Source organism: Argopecten irradians, chromosome 11, assembly GCF_041381155.1.
Source record: "Argopecten irradians isolate NY chromosome 11, Ai_NY, whole genome shotgun sequence".
Lineage (NCBI taxonomy): Eukaryota > Metazoa > Mollusca > Bivalvia > Pectinida > Pectinidae > Argopecten > Argopecten irradians.
In genome coordinates this window covers 25,822,721-25,850,499 of record NC_091144.1, presented here as the reverse complement: position 1 = coordinate 25,850,499, position 27,779 = coordinate 25,822,721, and the positions used below count along the sequence as shown (strand labels likewise).

At 33.5% G+C, this 27,779-nt stretch overlaps 1 protein-coding gene across 2 annotated transcripts in view; it reads left to right on the top strand.

Moving 5' to 3' along the window:
* Positions 1-27,043, top strand: part of LOC138335125 (cilia- and flagella-associated protein 46-like) — a 68,865-nt gene extending 41,822 nt beyond the window's left edge. Inside the window, exons 35-70 of one of the 2 annotated variants that reach the window (XM_069284057.1) lie at positions 931-1,164; positions 1,625-1,794; positions 2,234-2,452; positions 2,747-2,815; positions 3,057-3,205; positions 3,658-3,756; positions 4,226-4,388; positions 4,799-4,897; positions 5,386-5,439; positions 6,151-6,258; positions 6,594-6,692; positions 7,040-7,146; positions 7,913-8,003; positions 8,196-8,345; positions 8,634-8,714; positions 9,063-9,209; positions 9,716-9,786; positions 10,356-10,434; positions 10,751-10,837; positions 11,035-11,151; positions 11,608-11,697; positions 13,427-13,516; positions 14,068-14,250; positions 15,128-15,225; positions 15,504-15,592; positions 16,211-16,401; positions 16,771-16,892; positions 17,244-17,464; positions 21,350-21,382; positions 22,334-22,428; positions 23,315-23,375; positions 23,783-23,818; positions 24,481-24,696; positions 25,020-25,101; positions 25,600-25,736; positions 26,192-27,043. In XM_069284057.1, coding sequence (XP_069140158.1) covers positions 931-1,164; positions 1,625-1,794; positions 2,234-2,452; positions 2,747-2,815; positions 3,057-3,205; positions 3,658-3,756; positions 4,226-4,388; positions 4,799-4,897; positions 5,386-5,439; positions 6,151-6,258; positions 6,594-6,692; positions 7,040-7,146; positions 7,913-8,003; positions 8,196-8,345; positions 8,634-8,714; positions 9,063-9,209; positions 9,716-9,786; positions 10,356-10,434; positions 10,751-10,837; positions 11,035-11,151; positions 11,608-11,697; positions 13,427-13,516; positions 14,068-14,250; positions 15,128-15,225; positions 15,504-15,592; positions 16,211-16,401; positions 16,771-16,892; positions 17,244-17,464; positions 21,350-21,382; positions 22,334-22,428; positions 23,315-23,375; positions 23,783-23,818; positions 24,481-24,696; positions 25,020-25,101; positions 25,600-25,736; positions 26,192-26,439 — 4,385 coding nt within the window. In that variant the 3' untranslated portion in view covers positions 26,440-27,043. Of the gene's footprint in view, positions 1-930; positions 1,165-1,624; positions 1,795-2,233; positions 2,453-2,746; positions 2,816-3,056; positions 3,206-3,657; positions 3,757-4,225; positions 4,389-4,798; positions 4,898-5,385; positions 5,440-6,150; positions 6,259-6,593; positions 6,693-7,039; positions 7,147-7,912; positions 8,004-8,195; positions 8,346-8,633; positions 8,715-9,062; positions 9,210-9,715; positions 9,787-10,355; positions 10,435-10,750; positions 10,838-11,034; positions 11,152-11,607; positions 11,698-13,426; positions 13,517-14,067; positions 14,251-15,127; positions 15,226-15,503; positions 15,593-16,210; positions 16,402-16,770; positions 16,893-17,243; positions 17,465-18,003; positions 18,016-21,349; positions 21,383-22,333; positions 22,429-23,314; positions 23,376-23,782; positions 23,819-24,480; positions 24,697-25,019; positions 25,102-25,599; positions 25,737-26,191 lie in introns of both variants that reach the window. The other variant, XM_069284056.1, reaches the window with a different exon arrangement.
* The last annotated feature ends 736 nt before the right edge of the window (positions 27,044-27,779 follow it).

Sequence of the window (27,779 nt, the reverse complement as noted above, 5' to 3'; positions counted from 1 at the left end):
CTATAAAGACCATCCAAAAGAAAAAGAAATGTCATGTGGTTTTTATACACAGGACAAATTGTGTTTGAATTGACCGATTCAGGATCTTAATAAAAGTGGTCCTATTAGAAGCAGGTCTATATTTAGAGGTGGTCACTGAAGCAGGTTTGATTGTAGTTATACAATAGTTTGATCAAACAGATTTACAAAATGATTATCACCGACACGCCTTATACAAAATATCGTGTGATATTAATAGTATTGATATAGAATTCAAATGAATTGCTGCTCACTCTTATTATAATTACATGATCACATTTTTCACAAAACACTTGACACATAATATCATGCTATAGGGATTGTCATCAAACAATAATGTGTCAAAGACTTTGGCAGTTTTTCCATAGATGTGTCATTCTAGATGTTCAGTAATTTGTTTGTTCAAATTTATAATTGAACCCTTTCATTTAAAATTATGATTTGACATCCTATTTCAATATGTATGCAGAGTAACCGCACAGTGGTGTATTTTTTTATATTTAACAATCAATTCTTTGTGTTAATTGATCAAGACACCATCTGATTTACACACAGATCTATGAATTTCAAAATGACTCTATTTTACAATTATAATGGACATTTTTTGTAATCCATCTCCATAATTGACCATGTAATGCAGTTATATAGTTCCTACAGGTGTATGTGAACAGTTCATGCATGTAAAAAGTATTGTAAACCTACATTTTTTTTTAATGGTCATTTATCAGTAACTTGGAAATAACATGGTTATGCTTCAGGTTCTCTATGTATGGTTGTTACTAAACACGCCCTGTGTATAAATAAATTATCATTAAAGTGTTCAGAAATTGACATATGTTTGAAAATTTATTTATCATTGAGATGATTTTGTACCGACCTTAATCTACACCATGTTGTCACTGAACATTGTAGCGGCCTCTGTGGCAAAGAAGGCTGACACTAAGAAGGGCAAGGGTAAGGGGTCAGCAAAGGGCAAAAGCACACCGGCACCACCTCCAAAAACGGCCCCGACAGCTGATACTCCTCGGAAAAGTCCGGAACCAAAGAAAATGGCAAAGTCTATGGACAGTCGCAGTGAGACTAGTAGTGTGTCTGATGATATCAATCCTGACGGATATATACCAGTCGCCAAGCAAGCTGTCATAGGTTTGTTGTAAAACTTTTTTCAACTGGTTGAGATCAATCTAAAGTAAAAAGAAACTTTTGCATAATAGAGATCAAACTAAAGATTCAAAGGACAAGTGATCGAAGGTCAGACCAACATTCAAATGAACAAAGTCAAATTAGTGTTTTTTTCTGAGGGAGCTTTTCTCCATCATCCAAATCTAGCAGGTCTTTAAATAATTTTGGCATGTTAATAGGCCTAAAATAAAAACCAAATAGAAAAAAGTGAATCTACTGTATATCCGATCATTTACCCAGGTCAACATTTTCGCGATTGAGGTAAAAACGTTAAAATATTTCGTGATCTAATCTTTGGGGGCGTATATGAGTCCACCACTTCTCAATATTTTGCAGATCAAAAAATTTTTATCACAGCAATGGCATGCGAAATTGTTAAAATAACCGTCAGCTATATGATATTCATGTCCATTTTAATGTACAGGTGTACTACCTAACAACCCCGGCCTGAAATTCCAGGATCTGGAGGATATAAAGCAGATAGATGGACTGTTGAGGGCGTACATCCTCCTGGCTGAGATCGTGGGTCGCACCTCTGTGGAGTACCAAGACTTCCTCTTGATGTGTCACTCATTTGTAATGCGACTTTGGCAGGTAGGATGAAATGTTATGTAATGGTGAAAAGGGTATCACCTGTAAATTCTCAACTTTACAAAGTCATTGTAATATCATAGGTAATTCACATTATGTTATTTCATATCAATCGGAGTCATTAAACGTTGTCATGTTCAATTATTATATCAGATAGGTTATAGCCTAACATTAGACAAAATTGCTGATAAAATTCTAAAGGAATGAATATTACATCCTAAAATCTTAACAATAAGCCTGAATCGAAAATAGGCTGCAAGTTAGCCTTGATTTCCTTGTAGAGAAATTATCTCAAGAATAAACCTGGGATTTCCTACCAAAATGAATATTAGCCATGGTTTATCAAGATTATAGGGTATTAGGGAACTGAAATCTTTTGTTAATCTAGTATTTTGACATTCTATGCAAATTTTTATTGTCCTGTGCTCCTTATCCTGTGTAGGTATCTGTGCCTGTGACGGGACCAATCATTAAAGAGATGGTCAAGGCTGCCGCTGCTGGAGCATCTGATGCTAAGTCAGACACTGCATCAGTTAAAAACAAGAAAAAGGAGAAAGATGCACCAGCAGCTCCGGTGAAGGAGAAACCCAAACGTAAGGGACCTCTTGACGCCCTGCCCAGTAGTACTGAGGAGTGGGCCGTCTATGATGCTCCAGACGAGGTAAGTTATACTTTTATTTTTTTGTATCAAACTTTCAACAGGATATCAGAAAATTTTCTGTACAAAAGAATTTGAAATCTTTTGAAGAATTTGACAATACATTCACTAATAGTACAACAAGGATATGGAGAGTTCTTTGTAGGAAAGGCAAATTAGGAAAGCTACAGATAAAAAAATCATTTTAGTTTGGAAATTTTAATAAAGAATGAACAAGATCTGGATGGAAAAACAATGCATGATCAATTCTGTCCATCAGTGATGAATGTTGAAAATGTGTTGATTTATTTGTTTAAGGTGGTAGAAGCTTTTAGCAGTGAACAGATGAAGGTGAATGGTATCAACTCTAACACCATTGTCAAACCGGTAAGTCTGTCACGTAAAGTTACCAATACTCAGTGTCTTCTAAGTTCTGTCTAACTCGGTAAACTTGAAGTTGACAGGACCATATCAGAATGTTCAAATAATTTCTACAGTTGTAAAAACTTGGGTTAGGACCAACAAAATACTCATATACTTTGAATTTGTTGTTTGAAAAACAAAGTTAAGTGACAATTCTTAAATTTTTATAGCAATAATTTTGAATGACAATATCAAAATGTTTCAGATGTTGACATTACACTACCTTGATACACTGATACAAATGCTGAGGGACGTCGGCTACAACCATCTCACCCTACCCGTGTTTGCCCTGGAGGACATTCTGTCACGTAACCTACTGAAGAGTACCGGTCTCAACATACTCATCCACTCAAGGTACAGTATCATCAATACTATAGTCATATTTCTTTATACTAGTTACAGAGCAGAAAATGAATTAATTCCTATACTTCTACCTGTCAATGAAACATGATATTCTATATGTGCATAGACTTTCATGTTGTTGTGTACATACTCATATCATTGAATAACTACATTGATAGTGTCATTTAACTTGGTGAGTATCAGTCAAGTTTTAAAGTAAAATTAGTTTTAATTGTTGTCACTCCTGATAATTTGTTGCTCTCCTTAATTATCATGATTCACTCCTGATAATTTGTTGCTCTCCTTAATTATCATGATTCAAACTAGATTGGTATGAACATGTAATTTAGAAATATGATGTAATGAAGACAAAATTTGTACTTAGATCAAAATTCAAATATCAGTATTTTAAAATCATCCATGTTGTAATAAAATCATATTCAGTGTGCTGTTCTTTGGTATAGGGCTGCAGAGGTTTGCTTGGAATTGAACCTGAAGAATGGTATCAACTTCCATGAGAGACTAGCTGGACCTCTAGTGATCAGTGAGGATGACCAATCTCTGTGAGTACTAGTGTAGATGTTGGTGTCAGTTCTTCATGGCACTTCTAGTGTTGGTTATTACCAATTCTTGATCAGTGAAATTGATTTTCTTTTGTAATCAAATGTTCCATATGTTTGGTATGCATGCAGTATTGGTGTCATTCATAGAACATATACTAATTGATGGTAGTCAAAATCGAGAAGGAAACTGGTCTATACTAATACGGATTCATTATAGTAAGGAGAATACTGTGCAATAGACTGTCTTAAGTTAAATCTGTGAGAAGGCCATCAGCTAATTCATGGATATCAGGCCTCAGTTTTCATAGACCAATGAAACCAAAGTGGAAAGGACGTGTATAGTCTAGGCCTTCTACCTAATTCTTGTTGTTGTTAACATTTCCTGTACAATAAAAATAAAATATTCCGAAATAAATCAAATCTATAAAGAAATCTATTACATAGAGATCATATATTTCTTCACTGCCAGTTCCCGTGATGAGATCCGAATTTGGAAGGAAAAACAGATACAGGTGGTGAAGGAGGAGATGAGAGTCAAAGAATCGTTAGCTAATCTGGCCGCGGAGAGTACGAGTCAGATAACGAGGAAATCGGTGACATCACATCCAGGACAGTCCTCCATAGACACCAAGGTTTGTCTGCTGTAGAATTAAAAGGAAGATAGGATTTATAGTTCATGAGGATGGTAGGTCTCCTCTGAAATGATAAATATAATTGTGGAAACACAGTAATCTTTAAAGCAGATTGTTCTAAGCTCAAATCCTATGAATTTGTATATATACAGGGCTATATATGTTCAATAAGTTATCATGTCATAGTGTAGTATGGAGGTCAAAACCTGATTTATTCTGTCAATAAGAACTGACATGGTTATTATCTTAGTAAAATACATTACCTTGAAAATACATTAACTTGGGCTGTATTCAATTATTAAAAAAATTAAAAAAACAGGTGAGTGGTGCAGGCCCATCGGCCTCTTGCTTTACATCATTTGTTTATTGACCTTATAGTTCTAACTGATCAGATGTATTTTATGTTACAGAGTGATGAACAGCCGATCACGTCACACCTGGGTAAAGTGCTGAGTGCCATCACATTCCGCGACGTGTGGGCCGACATGGCTGATCTCCTTATTACACAGGTTGGTACATTGTATTTACATATTAGAGTTACCTCCCTTGCGAGTAGGTATCAATTGTGACATCAACATTATCATGTGAGCGAAATTCATATTGTTTTTTCTGAAAAGTGTGACGTTAACTCCCGGACACCATATGACACCATAACCAATACCTGCCCTCAAGGGCATATAACTCTGGAATATGCACAAATACAGTATAGGGCCAGCAGAAAAATACAGCATCAAAGGAGGCAAACATATATATACATAGTCTTTGATTATAATATTGGCTAAATTAACAGCTATTTCTATTTCAATTCATGATTCTTTATACGTAAGAAATTTCACTTGAGTAAATTATATTAAATTTGTAACAATTATACGATAAAGATTATTATATTACATGCATGGTACATTGCTTTTGTAAATATTAGGGAATTACTTTAAATAATAAATGAATAAATTGTTGAATTACACCTAAAAGAATTACTTGATTTCCCTTGTTACAGTGTGGGTACCAGGCTGCTAGACAGTACCTGGACGAGGCTCACAAAGCCGCAGTGGTCAGTATAGTAGAAGCTATAATTATATCTAAATATCTCACATTCTTATTTTGTAAACCAACTTATTTTCATGATTCAATTTTGAGTATGTTGCTGGCGATAAGAAATCGCAAAGCTACAGGTATAGTAGACCTAAAGGCTAAAGAGGTCTGGATCACAAAATTAGATTGCTGTGAACAAAACAAAAAAACATTATGTGTGAAATGTGAAATTCAGTCGCTGCAAAAATTAGGTGGTTTACAACTAATCAACATACACAATGTCAAAATTTATATCTGACAGAGTAAGATGTACTCTGTGCTCTGCATAATTCAACATACTACACTTTAAGAATTCATAATGGGACTAATTTTTGTACCATATAATACCTGATCACGTTCGTGTGGGACTGTTGTTTCTATTGGTGATGGATTAAAACTAAAAGCGGATATCCTGCACTGACGTCATTTGAGCAGGAAGATTACACAGAGCTTTGTTCCATCACCACTGGAGATACTGCATAAACGTTATTGGGCATGGTACATGAATTAGTCCCATTTTTAAATATGATCAATATCAAACTAATAATAATATCATGTAGTCCGTAAAATGTAATGGTATTTATAAAATATTATAACTGAGGTGCTAACTTTGGTGTACAGTACAGATTACAGATTGCACTGTATACAATAATTTGTACACAATAACTCAGACAATGTTGTTACTCTGTAGGCGTTTGATGACCACCAGCTGACCGCTCGGATCCTGTTCCTGTTCGGGAGGTTAGCACTCGCTGAGGCCCAGTATGGACAGGCCTTCAACTTCTGTCGGGAGGCACAGGTCAGATATCACAGCAAATTAATGTCCTCTGGATTTAGAACACACGTAGTTCAATCTGCAATCATTTTTAGGAACATTGATGGAAAATATATAAAAGTGGATACAAATATACAGATATCCGAGTTAATTCATAAAATAATAGCTTAAATTGACAATAACGATGCAGATATGATGTTGAAATTGTTCTAGCTATATTGCATTTCACCAAACAGTTATTATGCTTTTATGTTTGAGAAGCCCATGATAAAATACACCAGTTTGATAAATCAAAAATCATATGTGTGTCTTCAGTTACAATGCCTTCCTTGTATTAATCGAATAATTATGATTTACAGAACGTGTACCAAGGAGATGAGATGTTCTGGTATGAGACAACCATGCTGATGGTGGATGCTACATTGAAAGACTATGAAAACAGGAACTCAAAGAGAATTGTAAGTAAATCAATGATAATACTCCCTCCAAGTCCTATCACATATCAGGTACTTAGACTTTGTAGAGGTATATATATATGTTTGTGATGTACCGTAGAATTACATGAAAACATTTGTTTAGATAACTTGTAGTCATATGAGTAGGAGAATATATAAAATTTTGTGCTAATTAAGTCATGATATTTTGTATTTATTGCTTCTTTTGAAGCTTCCTCTGAGACCCCTTTAACAGTAAAAAGTACCAGTAAATATTGGTCCAACAACTTATAATACCATAACATTTTGATGAAGATAAGTAAGTCTTCCAATGATGTTCATGGTTGTGTATACTATCTGACTATTTACAGGCCCGTGGTATCCTGGTACATGGCCTTAATGAGTTCTTGAGGATCGCTGATGAACGTCCTAATAGAGTCAGCGTGACTCAGTTCATCATCTCCAAAATGGAAGCAAGGTAAGTGATTAGGAGATTAAACTTGAACTTATCCAACACCATCTACCACTAATAGCAGTCTGCGACTTTAAGCACTAGTCCGATGCCCAGGACTAGTAATTTTATAGCCGGACTAGCAGCCAATTGTAATGAGCTAGTCTGATTGGACTAGTGGCTCACCACACGATTAAAATCGTTAAGTACTATATTTTCAAGAGCGTTGGTCAATAGCATTTATCAATACATTTGGAGTGCATTCTGTATGCAATTTTTTTCGGTTTTGATGCATATTTTTGTGAGAATTTGCGTTCATGAACGCATCCAGACTCTAATTTGCGCCAAAAATCGTCAGCTGAACATGACTGAAATGACTGTATTTAATTTGGACTAGTGATAAAATACTCAGACTAGTATAATTTTGGGGTTTACTAGTCCAAATGACTAGTAACGGGGAAAATAAACGTCACAGACTGCACTAGCTAGTTCTCCACCTCTTCTCTTTAGTTGTCAAGTGTTAAGGTGTCTGACATCTATCTCTAGCTCTCAACTCTGATAGCAGTGGAAAATGTTTATTATACATATTTGTTTGAAGACATTTAGATTCTAACCATATGTCTTATAATACATTTTGGTGACAGTGGTTGAATGGTTAAAAACTTTGACATTTCACCACAGACCCATCACCTCTCATTCATAAATTGGATGTAGGTCTGTATATTTTTCTCAAATTCTGACAACAATATTCAACATTACTTAAGCCCTCTAAAATTCATATTTTATTTCACAGATTGGCATTTGTTCAGAGCAAACTCATTTTTGAAGAAGATTTGGACATTAATGAGCCAAAAGTGTTGAGGAAACTCCTGGGAATTTGTGAGGTAATGTTTAGCTTTTCTTTAATTTTTCAGCTGAACATTTCTTTAATTAAAAAAAAATATTGAATTACTTATACATATGTTCTGGACTAAGTATATGTCGAAAAGATAAAGTGAGAATCAATAATATTCATTTGATACCTACATTTAAAGGGAGATAATCAAAGTTAATTACATGTGAACATGTTTAAACAGAAATATGAGAGTGCCTGTGACAAGCTTGTGAAACTCGGCTACAAAAGAGAAGTCCTACCAATTATGAAGGAGCATGCTGATGTCCTGCTCCAAATGGCCAAGAAGTCCGTCCATACAGAGAAAGAAGTTCTACACACTTACTACCTTCAGGTAACAACTTTAGATAAAAAAAATTTTTTAAATCATCCTTCACATTAGAATAAAAAATTGTGATAAATGAAAAGATTTAATTATAAATTTCATCATCCTAAACAAATAAAATGAATTTATACTTTGAATTTAATTGTTATAGATAATAAAATTAATATGATATGAATTTTAATTTGCCAATGATAATATTTAAACATTTAAAGCATATAAGATTTTGGTTATCTGTGTATAGATATTTATTATGCAATTTTGATGCTATGACGTAATGGTGATATAAATATATTACAGTCTATGGGTGTACTAAAGGAAGCTGTATCTATAGCAGAGGAGGTGTACAGGGATGTCCAGACTCTGTCATCTCTACAAGAGGTAGCTTATTGTTGGCTTTATATTAATGAAAATCTCACTTAAATGTTAATTTAACATATCATAGTTGAGATAAATAGGTTTATGTCATGCCAATGTTCTTAACTATTTCATTTGTCATAGAAATGGATTTGAAATTAATTTGGGATCAAACCATTCTGACCTGTTAATTAGAATAGCATTGTTATTGATAAATCATAAAAAATGTCTTCATATACAGACTTAAGGTATATTACAATATGCATACAAAATAAAACTGAATGAAAATATGATATTTGTGATGAATTCAATGTTAATTCAATGACTGGTGTGTAATTCTCAGAATACTAATATTTGAAATAAATTCTTCAGTTACGGAGCTTGAGTCTGCCAATTCAGAGAGAGTTAGCTGACATTAAGGTGCATTGTGGGACGGTGATGCTTGAGATATTCCAGGAACACGCCAAGGAAGCACGAGAGACGCAGCTGGAGGATCTCAGGAAAGGGGCAGTAGTCAAGGTAACATGATAAGCTTAATTAGTCTGAGTATATCAAAGCAGAGAAAACTGTTGTTGCATATCTGAGTCTGGTTGAAAACTCACTTAAATATTTTTTTCTCTATAATCTTTGGCTTTGAATCTAGTTTATATATAACCGATGATTCATTTATAAATACCTTATTTTAGTATTATCTTGGACAATCTTTTGTGTAACATGAAATCAATATTACATCAAAGACATATTATGGATGAATTCAGTTAAAATTGTTATATCATGATTATTATGAATTATTTTTAAAATTCTTGTTATTCCCCTCAACTCCACCTTTTCAGAGTTATGCCCCTTTGTTACAAACCTGGTAGGGTTTATGGGGTATAAGTTGGTCTCCTATACAACAGTTCATTTATGTTCTAATGGGTATTTCTAATTTAGTTATCCATCCAAAATCGTAACAAGAAAGTTCAATTATAGAATTATTTCAAACCTTTCTTCAATATCTAAACAAATATTGTTTATATTGACAGATGGTAGAAGATTTCATCAGAGAGACCCCGACCTTTACCCACATGGAGAAGGAGTGGGTCGATACCACAAAGTAGGTTTGGGTTACATAGCATTACAAAATTATTCTGTAAATCAACTTTGTATTTCATACATTTATTTCAAAACCTCACAACGTTTTCACAGTAATTTGATTTCGCAATTCAGACACATATATGGTTGCTATGTACCTATACTGGTGATATTTTTGCAGCAATGAATTTTTGCAATTTCTCTTAGCCCGCAATATATGTTAAAATGATTTGTTTTACAGTGTGTTAATTTTTCTTTTTATGATGATAGCATAATAACGTAACTGATATTAAAATCATGGACCATTCCAAAAATCTTAGATTAAGTTTTTAAATAATTTATGTGAGAGTAGATTATCTCTACATTGAGTTTCACTTCCAATTTTGATTGTGTATTTATAATTACCAGGTAGCTTCTTCGCTAAAGTTGAAAATCAGAAACTCTAGCGTACTAGTCCAATGCTGAACTATTTAAGATAAAGAGAAAATCTCTCTAAACCAAAAGAGTGCTATCAATAGGATTGTAATCTTGATGCACAGAATTGTTTTCTGATAAAAGACAGATTTCAATATTTATCATTTTGTTGTGAAGGACTGTTATAGAAGACGCAATGCTGAAGTTTGTGGATGCTCACAACGTAGCGGCCGGAATCCCAATGCTCAGAGCTAAGGTAGGAATAATGTTTAAAATCAAAGGGTTTTCAAGAACATTTTTTGTTTTCCAACTGTTGGTTTGAAGCATTGGATAACTTGGTTACTGTAACAGTCGTCAACTCCACATTTCACAAAGTCAGATTTAACAATATAATGCATTTCACAACGTTATTATGCACATTAAGTATCCCTTGATTTGTGCAATGTATCACAGGGGTAAATTAACCTATTTGAAACACATTGGCAGTCCAAACTAGTCTTTCATTGACTTAAATAACTCCTCTCGTATCTAAATTAACTTACTAGATATATTTTAATGTATTTCAATTGTAGGCATTGTGTGGAATAGGCCAAAGTTTGAAGGCATTCTCAGTGTTTTCCTGTCCAAATTCTGCTACACAGTGGTCAGTGTATGAAGAGGTAAGTCCAAGAAAGTTTGATATACAGGTATATGACTAGTAAAATAATATGGCCAACGTTTTATACTTTTGATTTGATTATTGAAATCTTACTCAATAAGTAATCATTTATTTAATTAAATTCATTAATCAGAATTTCTTTTAAAATATCTGTACAATGACTTGAAATGATCAAGAACTAAATGGCATTTTTTGCAGGAGATTTCCAAATTGGAGAGTTCATCTGGAGAGGGAGAAGATGAAGAGGAGAAACCAGAACTTGACGAGACTTCCAAACTGTTTGTCCGCTACTCTGTACAAATGAAAGAGACGAAGGTGAAAAATCAAACCTTTTGTTAGCTTCTTTCTGATTATCAAAGAAAACTAAAGAGGAAAGGTCACAGGGAAATCTGTAGTTTTTAACAAAGTTGACACACAAAAACAGAGTCACAGAGATATTTTCCATTCAGACATATCAGACTGTTCATTACTAACAGTTCATAATGCTACCGCCATTTGTCAGAAAGTACAGAAGGGATCAATATTTTTACATACGGGTATGTTCCACTAGCACCTTAGCATGGGACATATCTGTAAGCAAGATGGCCGTCAGGCAGCCATCTTAGATGTTGATTAAAGAAATTTTTTACTGCCATTGTATTTCTCAGAAAGTCCTGAAAGGATCTGTCTCAAATTTCATATGTATAAGGCTCCCCATGGGCCCTCGTTGTGCATTTTGCATTGCATACTGCAATTTCCAGCTAAGATAATGAATTTGTATGTTTATGACAGGCTGCTGAGGATGTGAGTCGACACTACTTATTACAGGCTACAGAGTGCCTGGTCCAGGCTCTTAACTTGGCTCTGAATAAACACTACACTGTGAGTACCACGAAGTTTTACTATCACTTAGAGCAACCCTTCACAATTTCTGTAACATGTTTTTAGAAAACAGAACTGAAATTCACATTCAAATTTTATAAGAATGCTATTAGGAAAATATGATGGATTTTATAATGGATTTATGGAAAAGGGCATGATAAGTTGTAGTAACTTGTGCTTTATCTCTAGTTGTTTGTATATTGGACAATAAATATGTTTAAATAAATGCATTTGTTTAAGTCTCTAAACTGGATACATTTTTTTCTTTAAATCGAAAAGATAAAAATACAGCATTTGAAAACTTAATGAATTGTAAAATTTCGACATATTGATTAATTTAGGGTCATGTAAGGTATATGTATAAATGTGGGAATTTACATTCTTAGTTTTCTTAAAGCAGCATATTGAATATTAACCTGTTCCTAAAATTAGAAAGAAAAAAATTCCACTCAGTATAGTGATCAGCGGCGTAGCTAGGTCTGGATAGGCTTGCATGCCTGGGGGTGAAGGGGGCGACAGCCCCCTGCTCAGGGTCCAGGGGCGAAGCCCCGGTAGGGGGTATGGGGGGGGGGGCGAAGCCCCCCAGAAGCTGACGGGAAATTGTTACAATGTAGTAACCATTTTACTTCTTTGGTAACTTTTAACGTATATACCAATGGTTAAATGGAGGTCACGATATTTATGTGATAACCATGCAAAACTATATATACATTGTATACATACTAGACTCCCGTGACAAGTGCTCGAACAAAAACACGGATTTTGGCTGTAAATATTAAATTAGAAAGTAATGGGAGAATTTTGTGTTATTTTAACTAATGAAAAACTTAAGGAGAATATTTTAAACAATTAAAATTAAGTTTACGTGTTGGTTTGTTTATGACAGCGAGTCAAAGACCACTGTCCAAATGGTGGAAATTGCGTAAGAAGGGACCAGTCCTCGACCACCTCAATAAAAAAAAATTGTATTAATGACCTATTTTTCTACTTATTCTGTTCTATTTCTAACAATTACAACCACAAAAATTCTTTTCTAAATAAAAAATCTGTTTCATATTCGACAAAAATAAAAGTCAACTATTTCGTGACACTGGAAATCACGGATTAACACGCGTTTTAGTGAACCAAAATTGATCAATTCACTTTTTCGTTACTAAGGCCAAGAACATGTTGCAATTGCTTTAATTAAGTTGTTTTGATATCATTTTTAAGATGATTATATGTTTTTAGAATATTTCTAACTTTTCATGCGATGTTGTTTATTTTGGTATTCATAAATGTTTCCCGATTCAAAATCCACAATTGCGTGAGGGATTTTGGTGAAGAAGTCTTCTTCTTTAGTTTAAGTCTAATATTGTCTTCGACAAAATTCAAACATATTTAACAACTTGGTAACCGGAAATATATAGACTATTCTAATAAATTTCCAGAATGACCAATCTTCAAGTCTTTCAAATGTGCACAGGCATGTTATGCCAGGCATACAGTTGGGCATATCATATGTATTTATACATAATTTATATTCTGCAGCGTTACGTGTATTCAAATGTTGTGTTTTTTTTCTGACTGTTCAAAAATGTAAGTCAGATTATTTTTTGCATGCTTGAGCATGCAAGCATGCACGGGCGCTACGCCACTCAGTATAGTGATAACGACTCTAATATGTTGAAATCATATTGTGAAAAAAGATTCTCTTAAATAAATACATGGATTTTCTGCTTATTTTCAGGATTTGGCAGCCAAGATCTCACTGGAACTTGTAGAATGTTGTGGACAGTATGATCCTCAGGCATGTTCAATGTTCTTGGCACTGTACCAGGTAAGTTCTTAGAAAATTATTACCAATTATTCTTATTTTTCTGGCCTTATAGGTAGTCATAAATACCTTATAGATAAAATACCTTATATATAGTCATAAATACCTTATAGATAGTCATAATTACCTTATAGATAGTCATAAATACTAAGGTTTCCCAAAATAAGTGCTCTTTGTGTCCTCAAATATTAATGAATATTGTTAAAGATTAATTATTAATTGCAGTGTTTTGGGTTTTTTTTTTAGCTTTCATTAAATTTATCCACTTGTGAACACATCAACAAGACATTCAATTTTTGACATGGGAATAATTAAATTATTTAATAGATGTACAGCATGAAAATTATCTCTACGCAAACAGTTGAATGCTGACTTAGTATATATTTCTTTAGTTGACAGTATTTATATAGGAATTTTAAAGTAGCTATTTTGCATTTTGTAAATGTTAGCATTGTTGTTTCTCTCTTTGAGTTTCATTCTTTGATAATATGATTTTGTTATTTTGATATTGTGATTTTCTATATCCTCAAAAATTCAAATGTTTTCCCCCACAGAGTTGTTGCACGTCCATCAAACTAGAAAGCCTCCTAAACAAGGCCCAGGTTGACCCCATGACCTCCCGCCTGGCCGCTCTTCTTCACCAGAGATCTAACATCCTGGAAAACGACATCAGGACAAATATGTCGAGTGGCGGTCTAATGGCCTCTGTCACATCATCCCTAGAACAGAACTGGCAGGTCAGTATTCTATAGTCAGATGTAGCACAGGGCCTCGTTACTAATGATCATATATATATAAGATAAGTCACGTCTATTTACATACATTACACGTAAATAGACGTGACCTATCTTATATATATTATCATTAGTAACAAAGCCCTGTGGATGTAGTAACACCTGAAGCATACATATGTGGTTCTTTGCCAACTTTATATTCTGTTTTACAAACAATTTGCACAGAAATGTGATTGTGTTACCATATTGGCCGTAATTAGTGCCCTTCCTCCTATAAGTGCTCCTCCACTCTTGAGAAGATGAAGTTATATAAACGTTCCCATTCCCATCCCGTAAATTAAGCAATGTTTTACAACTTCATGATGCCTGTCATGGTTCTCGTTAAAAGCTGGTTGCCTGCAAAAACAGCCACCTATTTCCTTTTTTACAACCGGCTATTTTTGTCAGAAATAAGTATTGGCCACCCTCGGGGCTTGTGACCCCCAACCACCTATTACCAATTTTCAACCATCTATTAAAAAACATAGAGAGAACCCTGCTTATTATAACATCGGCATTGTATCCCATATCATATGAACGTGCGGGTCTTTTTTATGTGAATGATGGTGTAATAATGCTTCCCAAATGAAACTTTTGTCACCTAATATGCTCTCCTTTGTAATGATTTTTTTTTCTGAGTGCTATAATTACGGCAAAAAGGATATTTGCATTTTCTGCATATCGTTCGTATAACAAATATTACATACGATAATTTATTGACCTGTTCTTAATCAATTTTATGCTAAGATTTGATGGCACCAAAATAAACAAGTTCACGGTAGAATGATATGATTTATATAAAACTATGATATTGACAATATTTTCCCTATGGTTGTTACAGGCCTGGAAGAGACTGGAAGTGGTACCCAACCATCTGGATCTGCTGAAGGAGTTCCCAGCCAACTTTAACTTTATCATACTCCAGCATTCCCCTGACAAGTATGTACTGGCTAGTCTCTACACCCGTCAGCATGTCACAATTTATTGTTGATTTTTTAACAATTAATTTTATAAAAAAATTGAGAGTTTTAAAAAAATGAAGAACATGAAAGTTAAGAGCTTGATAAAAGTATAGATGTTTTTCCAATTAAGTTAAAGAAAAAATAAGATTTTGTGGAAAAGTTCAAAGTCATATTAAAACTATTTTGAAATTGAGTAGCTGTAGAACAATTAAGGGAGAAATAAATCAAAAAAACTTGTCAACCATTTTGTTTCAGAAACTTTTTGTATGGAGCAATTCTAGACAAGCCTAAGAATGCTCCTGTGGCTGGAGGAGGCAAGAATCCAAAAACAACGGCAGCTCCAGGTCAGGGTTACAGCTACAAGGGGGGGGGATGAATTTTTTAGATGTTTCTTCTGGCTCTTACAAAGTTTTTATTTAATTAGTTGGCTGTGGAGATGTCCATTTATTTTTTCTGTTGATCAAAACTGATTCTTTTTATTACCATGGAAATACATATGTATATATTCATTTTATCAAAGGACAAAGGATTAAAGGACTTCTGACAAAGGAAAAGTAGATGAAACTCCAAAGATGAGTTTTTCATAGTGCCCATATATTGTTAATTGACTTTAAAGTGATTTTAGAAATTGAATTATAACTGTATTTATAATCAGAATATGAAAAAAAAACCAAGCTACTCATGGAAAATAAAAACAATACGTCAGTTTTTACTGATCCCAAACAATGTAGGTAAAGTATGATTTACCACCAATTAGTCTCACCTTCCAGTGTTCAATTATGATGTCACAAAATTCTCATCAGAGATGATTATTTAATTACCAAAAGGTGGGAGGAATTGACAGTAAATTGCACTTTACTCGCATCGTTTTGGGATCTCAAAACTCCTGCAATAATCTTGATTATTATTGTTATTAAAAGAGTTCAATACTTGATTTTATTTAACAATTATTTCTGTAACAGCTGCCAGCAGAGCCAAGGTATTTGGTACCCAAGTCAACCCTGAAATGCTGGATTCTCTACTAACAAAGTTTTCTGAGCATCGCCAGGCCATTCAGGCACTTCTCCTAAAGCAGGAGTACGCCCGCGCCCAGGCTATGATGAGACAGAAGATGTTGGAAAACCTGGATGAGAGTCTCAAGCAGAAGACTCAGGTCTGTATAGTCCATCTGTCTGCTAAACGTATTTGACCCAATAATAAAGTGCTCCTATCCCTTTTAGGCTTCAATTTCACTTACTTCGAATTAAATGCAGACTGAAAATATTTAAAACTGTATGTTTCCTTACTGATTTATCTTGTGAATTGATTTACAGCTTACTTTGTTGATTGATTTTATGAAAGACTAACCCAAATTTGATTGTATTAAGCGCCTCCTTACTTGCTTTAATTTTTAAGCACCTGGGTGCTTATTTAGTCAAATACAGTATATAGAAATTTGAATTTATTGATATGAATATTACTCTAGAATTAAATTTTCAATGTCAAACTCTCATGATTAAAATTTTACATTTTGATATTTCAGACTCTACATTTAGATGAGGATGCTGAAGAGGAGGCGATGTTGTTGGAGGAGTTTGATCAACTGATAAAGGACATGGAATCCTACCTCCAACCAATCACAACTTTCCTACAGGGCATGCTCAAGTATGGAAACGCACAAACTATAGTTAAAACAAGAAGAGATCAGTTGAATCATTTGAGTTTTTTTCTGTCTTCAATGCCCCCAGGTTGTGTCATACATAAGAGGGTACATAATGTTACCAATATCCATCCCATCCTGGTGTCTTTGTAATGTTAGCTGATTTATATTGAGGCAGTGGCAATTATGTGTCTTACTGACAGTTCTTTTTGTATGGGTTGAGGGGGCTAGGGATAATATCTTATCACATTGAAAATTCATAGCAAAAAGATGTTGGCACTTTTACACTTCATGTCATTGATTTTTCATTAAACAAAAAAATTTATATTGATTATACTGTCTTTTTCCCTCAATAGTCCCCAAGTGGTGACCCCAGCTAGTGGGAAGGAGGCTAAGAATGCCCCTGTGGAGCCACCTCCGAGTATCGAGTGTGCAATTCTCCTGGTTGACAACTATTTGATGCAGCTCCCCCTGGAGGCGCTGGAGTTCCTACAGGTGGAGAACATCGCATCCCTATCACGTGACTTCTCCTTACAGCTTTTCTACCACAGGTTCTACAAAGAGGAGGTACCAGCAGGTATGTTTTCTGTTCAACCACACCCGCGTACATCAATACACACCAACAATACATTTATTAATTTTATTCATGTTTACATAGCTATTGCATTAATTACAGTCAGCTACTTGTTAATACAAAGCCTAGTAAGGGGTTCTTTCTATAGCATTCATTGTCATCAAATATAATTACTTCCCTTTGTTTCACATCACCAATAAAATTCATTCAGAAATACAAATACTGACAGAATGAAGTGATGGGAAGTAACTCTTGATAGAAAAAAATGTATGGAATTAGGATGCCCAAGCAAACTCCTGTCAGTAGATGGCAGACTCGGAGGAAAAAATCCTTTAATCTTAAATAGAGTTGTGTCCCACTTCATCATGTTAGAAGGGGCATTAACTTAGTTACATTTTTGGTTTCCTTTTTGGTATTGCATACTTTTTGATTCACTTTGAATTTCTTAAAATTCGAAGGCAGATTAAAATCGAATGTTTCTATCAAACCAGATTTTCTATACTTAAGAGCAGTTTTAATCTCCAATAAATTTATCAATACAGGAAAGCCTAAAGGTAAGCTTTGCTCACCTAGTGAATATGGGTCTAGTCGAATGTCGGTATAGTCTTATAACTTATTTTATCATTGAACCTCCCAGCCTTAGAATCTTTAGTCCAAATTACACTCTGTGGTACTCGGTATTTTTTCATTGTAATATTTTTTCCATATATATTTTATTATCTTTCCACACTTTAAATGCATGATTATTATTTTAATTCTGATTTTCTAGCATTTTTTAGACCATGCTAATACATAAATGTCCAATCTAATTTCAAATAGTTTTGTCAAATTGAAATAAAAATTAATGAATCTCAAATACCATATTATTTAGAATGATTAGTGCAGATTAACTAGTGAAAAATATTTAATTTAAGAATTTCAAAGCACTTTGAAATCTGGTTTCTCTCTCAGTCCATTTTTTTTCAATCTCTTAAAGAGAGATTTTTAAAAATCAATTAGATATTTGTGATTTTTTCTACCTTTTCATATTTTTTCTAAAATTAATTTGATATTTGAAATAAATCAAGTAAGAACCAGGTTTTCATCTGTGGAATTAATTTTGTGAAAATAAATTTTAAGCTTCTTTAGATCATTATAATGACAATATAGAAAGGAAGAACATTGGCTAAAATAGCAAGAACACAATTAATAGTTCTGTATTGTTATTATACATGTAGTATGAATTTAGTATCATAATATATAATGGCAGGATTATTGTTGGCTAGCTAGAGAAAATAGCTGATGCCAGATCAGGCAAACTATAGAAATGTACCTATCTTCATCATATACAGGTCAAGTTTAATGGCAGATATTTTAATCCATCTTTATCATTTATGATTCATGTTTAAAAACGATTGTTTTCATTCTGGTATTATAGCACACTTTACACTGAAATTCTAAACTTGTTTCGTTTTATCCATACTTATAAATGTGTTTTACATGATTTCTGTTCTTCTAATGGCCTGGGTACTATTGCTAATGTTGGATTTCTTGATTTCTGAAAATCCCTTTATTTCTGTGAAATATTCTTACTGGACGAGTTACTAATGTACTGGTTTTCTCTCTTTCTACAGAGGAGGGTAGGTATTGCATGTTGGGATTGTCGGATGATGTAGTGATGATCATAGTAGTGTACATTTAATTATATAACTCCGTCAACTGCTTTATATACTTATTCATATTTACTGTCCTACAGGTATTTACTGTAAATTCCAAAAATATTTTGATAGCTGTAGGTTATTTTTTCCTTTTTCTCTTTTTCTGTCTTTTTTCTTTTTTTTTCTTTCAAGATTTGGGATAATTTATTGGGTTTTTTTGCCCCATCATGAAAAATGAGGCATATAATGTTACTTGTATCTGTCCTATCCCATCATGCCTCTTCCCGCTTTAATCTTCATGGAGGCAGGTACATTAATTTTATAACGTCTTGCAGATATTTTCTAGTGTTATTAAAATTTCTGTTTTTGATCAAAGTTTCTTTTCAAATATCAAAGTTTTCTTCTAAATTAAGATAACTGAAATATTACATTAAGTCAAACATCACCAAATATAATCATTTTCATGAAATTAAATTATTTACATTGTGAACAATACCAGTAGACATATTGATAGACTTTTATTTTTTTAAACTATTGTAAATAAACATATCAGAAATGATATTATATTACTAGCTATTTCTGAAGAAAAAATCGATCGTTTTCATCCAAATTGTGTTTATACTATACTAGCTGACGGAGAAGGTAAAGTGTGTGAGATACTGGGGACTGAATTTGTGTGACTAGGGGAGAACGGGAAATAAAAGTAGACAATCTGTTTTAGCTGTTTGTCAGTAGAAGAGTAGTGTGTCTGTTATGGTAGTTTTTGATGCAAAATAATCCAGGAACACTTGGATAGAATATTGACATTTTTAATTGTCAAGAACTAGTAGAATTGGTACGTCATGTTTTGTTGAAGTTTGCCAAGCTAAATTAATCTTTGTGACTCATTCCTAAATAATTAGGAAAAAATTAAATCAATAAATCAATTACAGCGTCCAAAGTTGTCTTATATTTTGTACAGGAAGAATAAGAGATTTCTGGTTCATAATTTATTTACTTAATACCTTGTTTCTTCTACACCATATATTTTTTTATTGTTACTTTTGAAAATAAATTTAGAAAACATGTTTTGATTTTGTATTGTTTAATGTTCGATTGTCGGATGATTTTATACCGAGTTAGAATGTAGTCATGTGATAGGATTGTGTGCTGTTTTCAGTGGGTGACGGTTTTTTTCACAGAGAGGACAAATAATTTTGTCAAAGTTTCATGATCATGTTATGGGGTGAAAAACGTTAACATTTGGTTTTGAACACATAAATCAACATCATTACAAAAATAACTGTCATAATATGTATACTAGATTTTAAATTTTTCTGTTCATACAGATTTTGTTAATTTTGAGTAATTTGTTTATAATCATTAACAAATATCACTTTTTACATTTATTTTAAGTACAAATTTTGTTATTTTACATAAGTTAACCAAAGAGGTTTTAGATACTATTATGATGATACTAACGTAATTGTTTCAGAAAATATTATCCATACTTGGTATACATGTGTATATCTATATCATAAACAATTAAACTCATTTAAAATTAATAATTTTCAATTTTATTATTGTATTGTATGTTTTGTTTAATATTTAATTGATTATAACATTTAAAGAAAAAAAATAACCGTGACAAGTAAATTTTCAAAATTGTTTCTACCATACATCAAATACTATCCCAACTACTACAGGTAGTAGTTGGTAAACAGGGACATCATTGTATTGACCAATCTTCATCTTATTTACTTGCTGCTAGACACTTTCGAGTAGATTTTAGATTCACCTTAAGTAGTTTCTCTCACTATGTACTTGGAAAATGCTACCATTTGTTAAAAAATACCTTCTAATTTTCTCCAAAGTCACAGGGATCAAGTTTGTAAGGATTTAAATCCAGGAGGCAAAAAACCTGTATAAGGATATGTATTATATAATGCACCATAAATGTCATTTCCAAGGTCACTGTAATTGACAAAGTATTTTAGCAAAGAGGTTATTACTTTAACATTTACAAAACTTTATCTAGAAACAGTAAACAATAGATTAACAATTTGATATGGGAGCTACATCGGAGTACGTACATCCCATTGGACCTCTTGACTGTTGTACATGTACTTTCATCTCTTAATATCCTAAATGTTTTGGGATACAACACTCCTGTATTTTCCTGCTAGAATTACTGTTCAGCTAACCTATGTGATATCCATTACTCTATTAGTTGATTGGTAAATCTATATTCTCCGCCTATCTTTGTTTTTAGGTGATCATGTCAAATTTGCGTCAGAATCGGCCAGTAAGACCAAACGCATTCTATTAAATGTTTATTGTTGGTGTTAAATTCCATGTTCCGTACTGATTCCCAGTCACGTTTCCGAGTTTTCTAAAGTTTCAAGTTCAAACCACAGTCCTTGCCACTGATTTTCTCCACTTGATTAAAGAAATCCTCTGATCAATTAAGTCTTTAGCTGAATGGTTAATTAAAATCAATTAATACTCTATATTTGCATATTACAGAGTTATCTCCCTTGCAAGAAGATATATATTGTGACGTCATCATTTGAGAGCGAAACTTGTTTACTACTAAATGTACAAATGTGACGTAACACTCTCAAACATATGACATCATATTCAATACCTACCTGCAAGGGGAGATAACTCTTTAATGTGAAAAGTCGGAATATTAAATATTACATTATAATTTTCTCCACCATTTTTCTAACGCGTGATTTCTTGACACATCTCTTTCATTACATAAGTTTGGATAGCACACATAGGTATGCTGTAATATTCATATCACAATCACTCTGAGATCATAGCTGGATTTTAACTTCACCCCTCATAGATAATGTTATTCATCAAATACTAGGTATAATGTAGCTAAATATATTTACCAGACAGACAATTTCAGTTTTTACCATGAATAAATAAATTTTATTATGTTATTGTTAGTAATTCTGTGTAAGAGGCAGTGCATAATATTTCAAAAAAGCAAATCACACAAAAATGTTTATTTTTGAGTTTTGTTTATTTAATTCTGTTTAGTTATTATTATTTATTTTTTACATTTTGTTTCAATTATTAACATGTTTTACCAGTTTTTAATTCAAGCACATTGAATATATTCTATCATATGTTATCATATTATATATCTGCATGTCCTGATTGTATGGTTTGATATTAATACAGTGTATTTGGGTTATAATAATCTAGGAGGTACTCTTTCATCTTATTTTTCTCACCACAGAAGAAGTAAACAAGAAGAAACCCAAGGGTCAGGTGGACAACCCGATGTCCAGAATTCCAGGTCTGAGGGACGCCAGCAAAAAGATGGCAAAGATTGTAAGCCTACAAACAGCAACAAGATTTTGTGGCCTCATAAGATGTATTTGTTATTTTTTCAATAATTCAGGAAAGCAGTTTAGCATTTACCGTGCGTTCTATTTGCGGATTCTTACCAGTTGCATTAAAGTAATACGGCACCGCCAAAGGGAACGTGTTTGGATTTTTCCATGATGGCGGCACCCATATGAAGGATATGCTTCGAATATAAAAACTAAGTATTTGCGGTGTTAACAATAAAATGGATATAAAAATAATACCTAAATAGTTTCAGCACACATTGAAATAAGCGATCCCTGTAATAGTACACTCTGCCTTGTTTTCAACAAAGAAAACATTCCGGTGACAAATGAGGAATCTCGGGTCCGCCATCTTGGATACAAGTGGTACGCTTCTGAAAACAAACCACTTGTACCGGTTCGGTGCGGCTGGTACAGCTCGTTCCATTACAGATACAGCGGGGTTTGTACCAGTTGTATCTGCAAATGGAACGCACGGCTAGGCATTTATAATTACATTTGATACTTAATGTTTTTTAAGTTTTAAATCAGTGAAAGGTAACTGCATGTGTAATATTAATTATCTACTTACTGGGCTACACATTTGTGAAAATATATTTTCTCTTGGCTAGATTTATTTTCATTTTCTTATTCATATGAATGAAGTAATATATCTTAAGTTTTCAAAGAACAAATCTTGAGGCCGAGCTAATAAGTGAAAATACATTATTTTTAACCATTTAGAAGATTGAAGATTTGTTTAGAATACTATTTCTGCAGTAGTTTTCATACCACAGACGTGGATGTCATGACTTGTTTTAAAGTTGATGTAGTATAATTATGATTATTTTTATCATACTAAAGAAAATCCTAATTCTGTTTTCTAGGTTCCCTTGAGTAGAGAGATAGCTCCATGGCAACATGCTGTTGATACCATGAACTTTAGATGTATCCTTTCCCACTGTGTCTATTCATAGATCTTCATGGTACCGGTACTTTACCTGCAAAATCACTCCACTTGACCAGATACTTTAAGCTTATTTTCACACATGATTAAAGTTTGGGTAATTTCACCGGCGATAAGAAATCAATGAAATTTTGAATACAGGTACAGTACTATAGAAATACGAGTCCAAATCTCAAAATAAAATCGCTGTGAAAAAGTCTTCAGACATGAAAACACTGGGTTTGGTCATGGGCTATATACTGATGGAGCTACTTGGTGGTCAACGCGATCCAGACCTGTTACAAAATGAAAATCAAAATCAGGGAAAAGTAGAAGTAGAAATGGGGTAGAATGCAAGATTAGATTACATTTATAAACATAAAGGCTTAAGTTTCCTTAACCGATCCAGATATTGTGGACACACATTTGGATTGTGCTGAAACAGGTATGTACACATTTTGTAAACAAAGGTTGCTGATTGACATTTGACTTCTTACCTTGTGACATTTATCTTTCGACATATTTTATCAATATTCATTCAAATAACATAGATTCCACTATTATCTATTTTGCTTCCAAATCAGTAACATTAATCCTTGACCTTTTGCTCTCTTATCCAATCACATTTCTTCACATGACATTGACCTTTGAAGGTGATAACATTGTTTACCTCTATTTCTGTGACATTGACCTTTGATCTTTAATCCTGTGACATTGATCCTAACCTCCATTCTAATGGAATACACCTTCCGATCTCTACTTTATACAATATTGACCTTCAGGTCTCTGATCTTTTGACATTGATCAGTTTTTAAATCTTTTACGATTGCTGATCCCCTGACTGTCGCAGTTGAAAAGTTATGATATTATATTTTCACAATTATGAGGAACATTTCAATTTCTGCGAAAATTTGATCCAAAAATTATTGAAAAATGTATGAAGTTTATTCACACCTATAGCCAGATTGAGCAATTTTAAAACCGTTTGAATTTAATGTTCTTATTTTTAATCAAAATAACAAACAATTTTATTCCTGAATATATCTTGCTGCATAACATAAACTTAAATCCATAAGCTTCTGACTCCATGGTTCTATCTAATAACAGAGGTAGATAAACCAATTGATGTGACGAATCGTCTGATAGACGAGTACGACCAGCAGTTCACGCCTCGTTGGCTCGGCATTATGGGAGATGACCACACCCCGAGTGTAGGAGAGTGGGAGATCTATCTTACAGAGAATAGTTCTTTCATCTTCTATGGCATGGAGAAATTCCTCAACTACATACCCCCTGCTAAACTTACCGCTCTCAATATACCAGGTACAGCTAACATAAGTATATTAATTACAACAAGGAAAATCAAGTTACTTTATTATAATGTTGTAATTTCACAAAAGTGAAGTGTTTTCAGTCTATAATCCCTGAAAAAACTTGAAATTCTTAAGGATAATTTTAATTGTCATTTGACAAATTTTACGACTCAGTGGTCGATCATCTCAAAGTTCTACACAGAATGAATACAGATATATATATTTTCTATAGTCTTTTTTTACATATGAAATAATTAAATACTGAAGCTTGATGAAATCATTTTATATGAAGTTTACCTATGATAATGATGTGAATATTTTGTTTCCTTGTAGATTGTAATATCCTGTACATTCAAGACTTGGCCCAGACCAGTAAGAGCTTCACCAGACAGTCTAAGCTGGATGTTCTCAAGAGGTCAGTCACATGTCAGCTAATTGTCTTTGTGTAAGGTGTTTAAAGTATTGTCAATAGAGGCACAGTGTTCCTTCAGTAGGACACAGGACTAGTGACTGAAGCATTGTCAGTTTGAATCCAAGTATCAAGTCATTGTTAACAGTAGTCTCTTAATAAAAGCTTATATGTCCTCTTTTGATCCCCATTTCCCTGTCAACTCAATTTGGGGGTTTCTAGATACAAAACCGATGTAGGTAAAATATGATTTACTGTCAATAAGTCACCCCTTTCAGTGATTACAAAAAATTATGTCACAATCACGGAAAGGTGGTAGTTCCACCCACGTTGAAATCTCGAACTAGACGTATGGGAAATGAATAAGTAAATGAACTGCTAACACCAAATAAGAACACTGTTTGAACTCTTTTGAGTCAAATCACATTTGAAGAACTTTTCATGAACTTTTAGAGACTATTAAGATTGATGTGGCATTGTATGTAAATCATTGTTATATTCCAGTGCTAGTATCCTGGCCTTGGAGAAGCCTGTAGAGACAGCCATGCTTGCCAGTCTGACTGGGATCAAATGTCTTCTTGCCAACCAATGGCACTGTACTCTGGCCGAGAACGCAAATAGGTTAAAGGTCAACATGAAAGGTAAATCAATCTGTAAAGGTCATTCTGTCTTTGTTACAGATGGATAATTATAAATTGTACTTTTGAAGCAGCACTATTTTAACTAGGAAAATATTATCAATTACTACTGCACTAGGTATAATCAACAAAATGAATTTTGAATAAGTTTGGGGAAAAAATGAACTTCAGTTTTTAAATGTCTTTAAGACGGAATATTATCTATGAACAAAGTTGTACTTAAAATGATTGGCTTGTTTTTTATAAGAAATTTTCAGCAGTTTACTTCAATAAGGAATCATTTTGAATCCTTTACTACCACCTATGGAGACAAATGTAATAGTTCTACCAAAACACCCATACATATATTATTCAATGTATCTTCTTTAGACTGGATGTCCATCCTTAGATGAACAAAGCCATTGTTATAACATTGACCATTATCAAAATGAATTACAAAATTTTGTGTTTTACAACAGATATGCTGGAGGGTGGAAAGACAACAGGAGAGGCAGTTAGACTGGTGTTTACACCGTACAGACGACGTAAACCCGAGGAGGATAAACCTACAGAGGAGACGGAAGAGAGTCACAGAACAGAGGAACGAGACTTCAGTGATCGTGACTTTGGTGCCAAGGAGGAAATGCCTGAACCAGAAATGTCCTGGTATAACACTGTCTGTTACGGACTTCCAAACATTGTGGTGACCCAGCTCTCAGGAACATAATCAACATCACTAGAACTCTTGTCAGGAATTTCCAACAATGTAATCAAGAGGATTTTTCGCCAGTGCTAAAAATATCGTCAAAATTGAGATCAAATATGAATATGATATAATGTCCAAAAAGATTACAATTTTATACACGACTGTTTAAAAAGTGATGAAATATGGATTATGTTATTATCTCTGAAAGATATTAATGACCATGCTGCTCCTTATCTCAAACCTTTTTGTTTTTTGTACTCTGTGATATCTAGAATGACAGTTTTATGAAATAGAGATCTGAGCATTAGTCTGTTACATTGTGTTTAATCTACAAAGTATCTGACTTTGAACTGATAACCATGCTATGATAAGCTAACATTAGTTTGGATACACATTTTGAATGTTAAATTGTTTTGAAAGAAAAACAATAGACATGTATATTTATATTCTAATTTATATTGATATACATGCTTTCCGTCCCTACTAAATATTTATTTTCCATGTGATAACAACTGTGATATAAGTATTTGACTACATTCCAATATTATTTACACATATAGTTTATTTAATGAAATTCTTTTATTGTTTTAATTGAGGATACCAATTAAATGCTTTGCATCAACCATTCTAATCTTCAGTTTGATCCTTTATGATGACAATTGTAAAGTGAAGGTTTTAACCACAGGTTTTTTTTTTAATTGCTTTACAACTACGCAAGCTGTATATAATCAATTCATCTCAATTTCAATATTACCGACAAAATACAACAAGTGTTGGTAACGGCCGTGACCTATCAACTGGTGTCGCAGCTCAGTAGCACCGTGATAGGTGAGCGAACCAATATAGCAATTAGGCAATTGAAGTATGTAATCTTGGCTCTGATTGGTTGGGATAGCTCCATGGGCGTAGCAACGATACAATGAACAATCTTTCACGAGAGATAAATTCAGACAAGAGGCCCATGGGCCTTAACGGTCATCTGAGTACCTTGGCAATAATCATATAGGAAATTAATTAGATATAGTGTCATGGTTGCCATCTTCGATTGGGGATCAACCAGAGATGTAACAACACTTTGTTGGAACCATGTCAGGCTCCTTTCATGCAAGTTTCAGCCAAATCGCACAGGTAGAACTTGAGAAGAAGTTCAAAATGTGTTTTCAAGATGGCGGCTGTGGCGGCCATCTTTGATTTTGATCGACCCGAAAAATAAGAATATTTTGTCGGGACCATGTCAGGATCATTTCATGCAAGTTTCAGCTAAATCGCGCACCGGTTGAACTTGAGAAGAAGTTCAAAATGTGTTTTCAAGATGGCGGCTGTGGCGGCCATCTTGGATTTTTGATCGACCCGAAAAATAA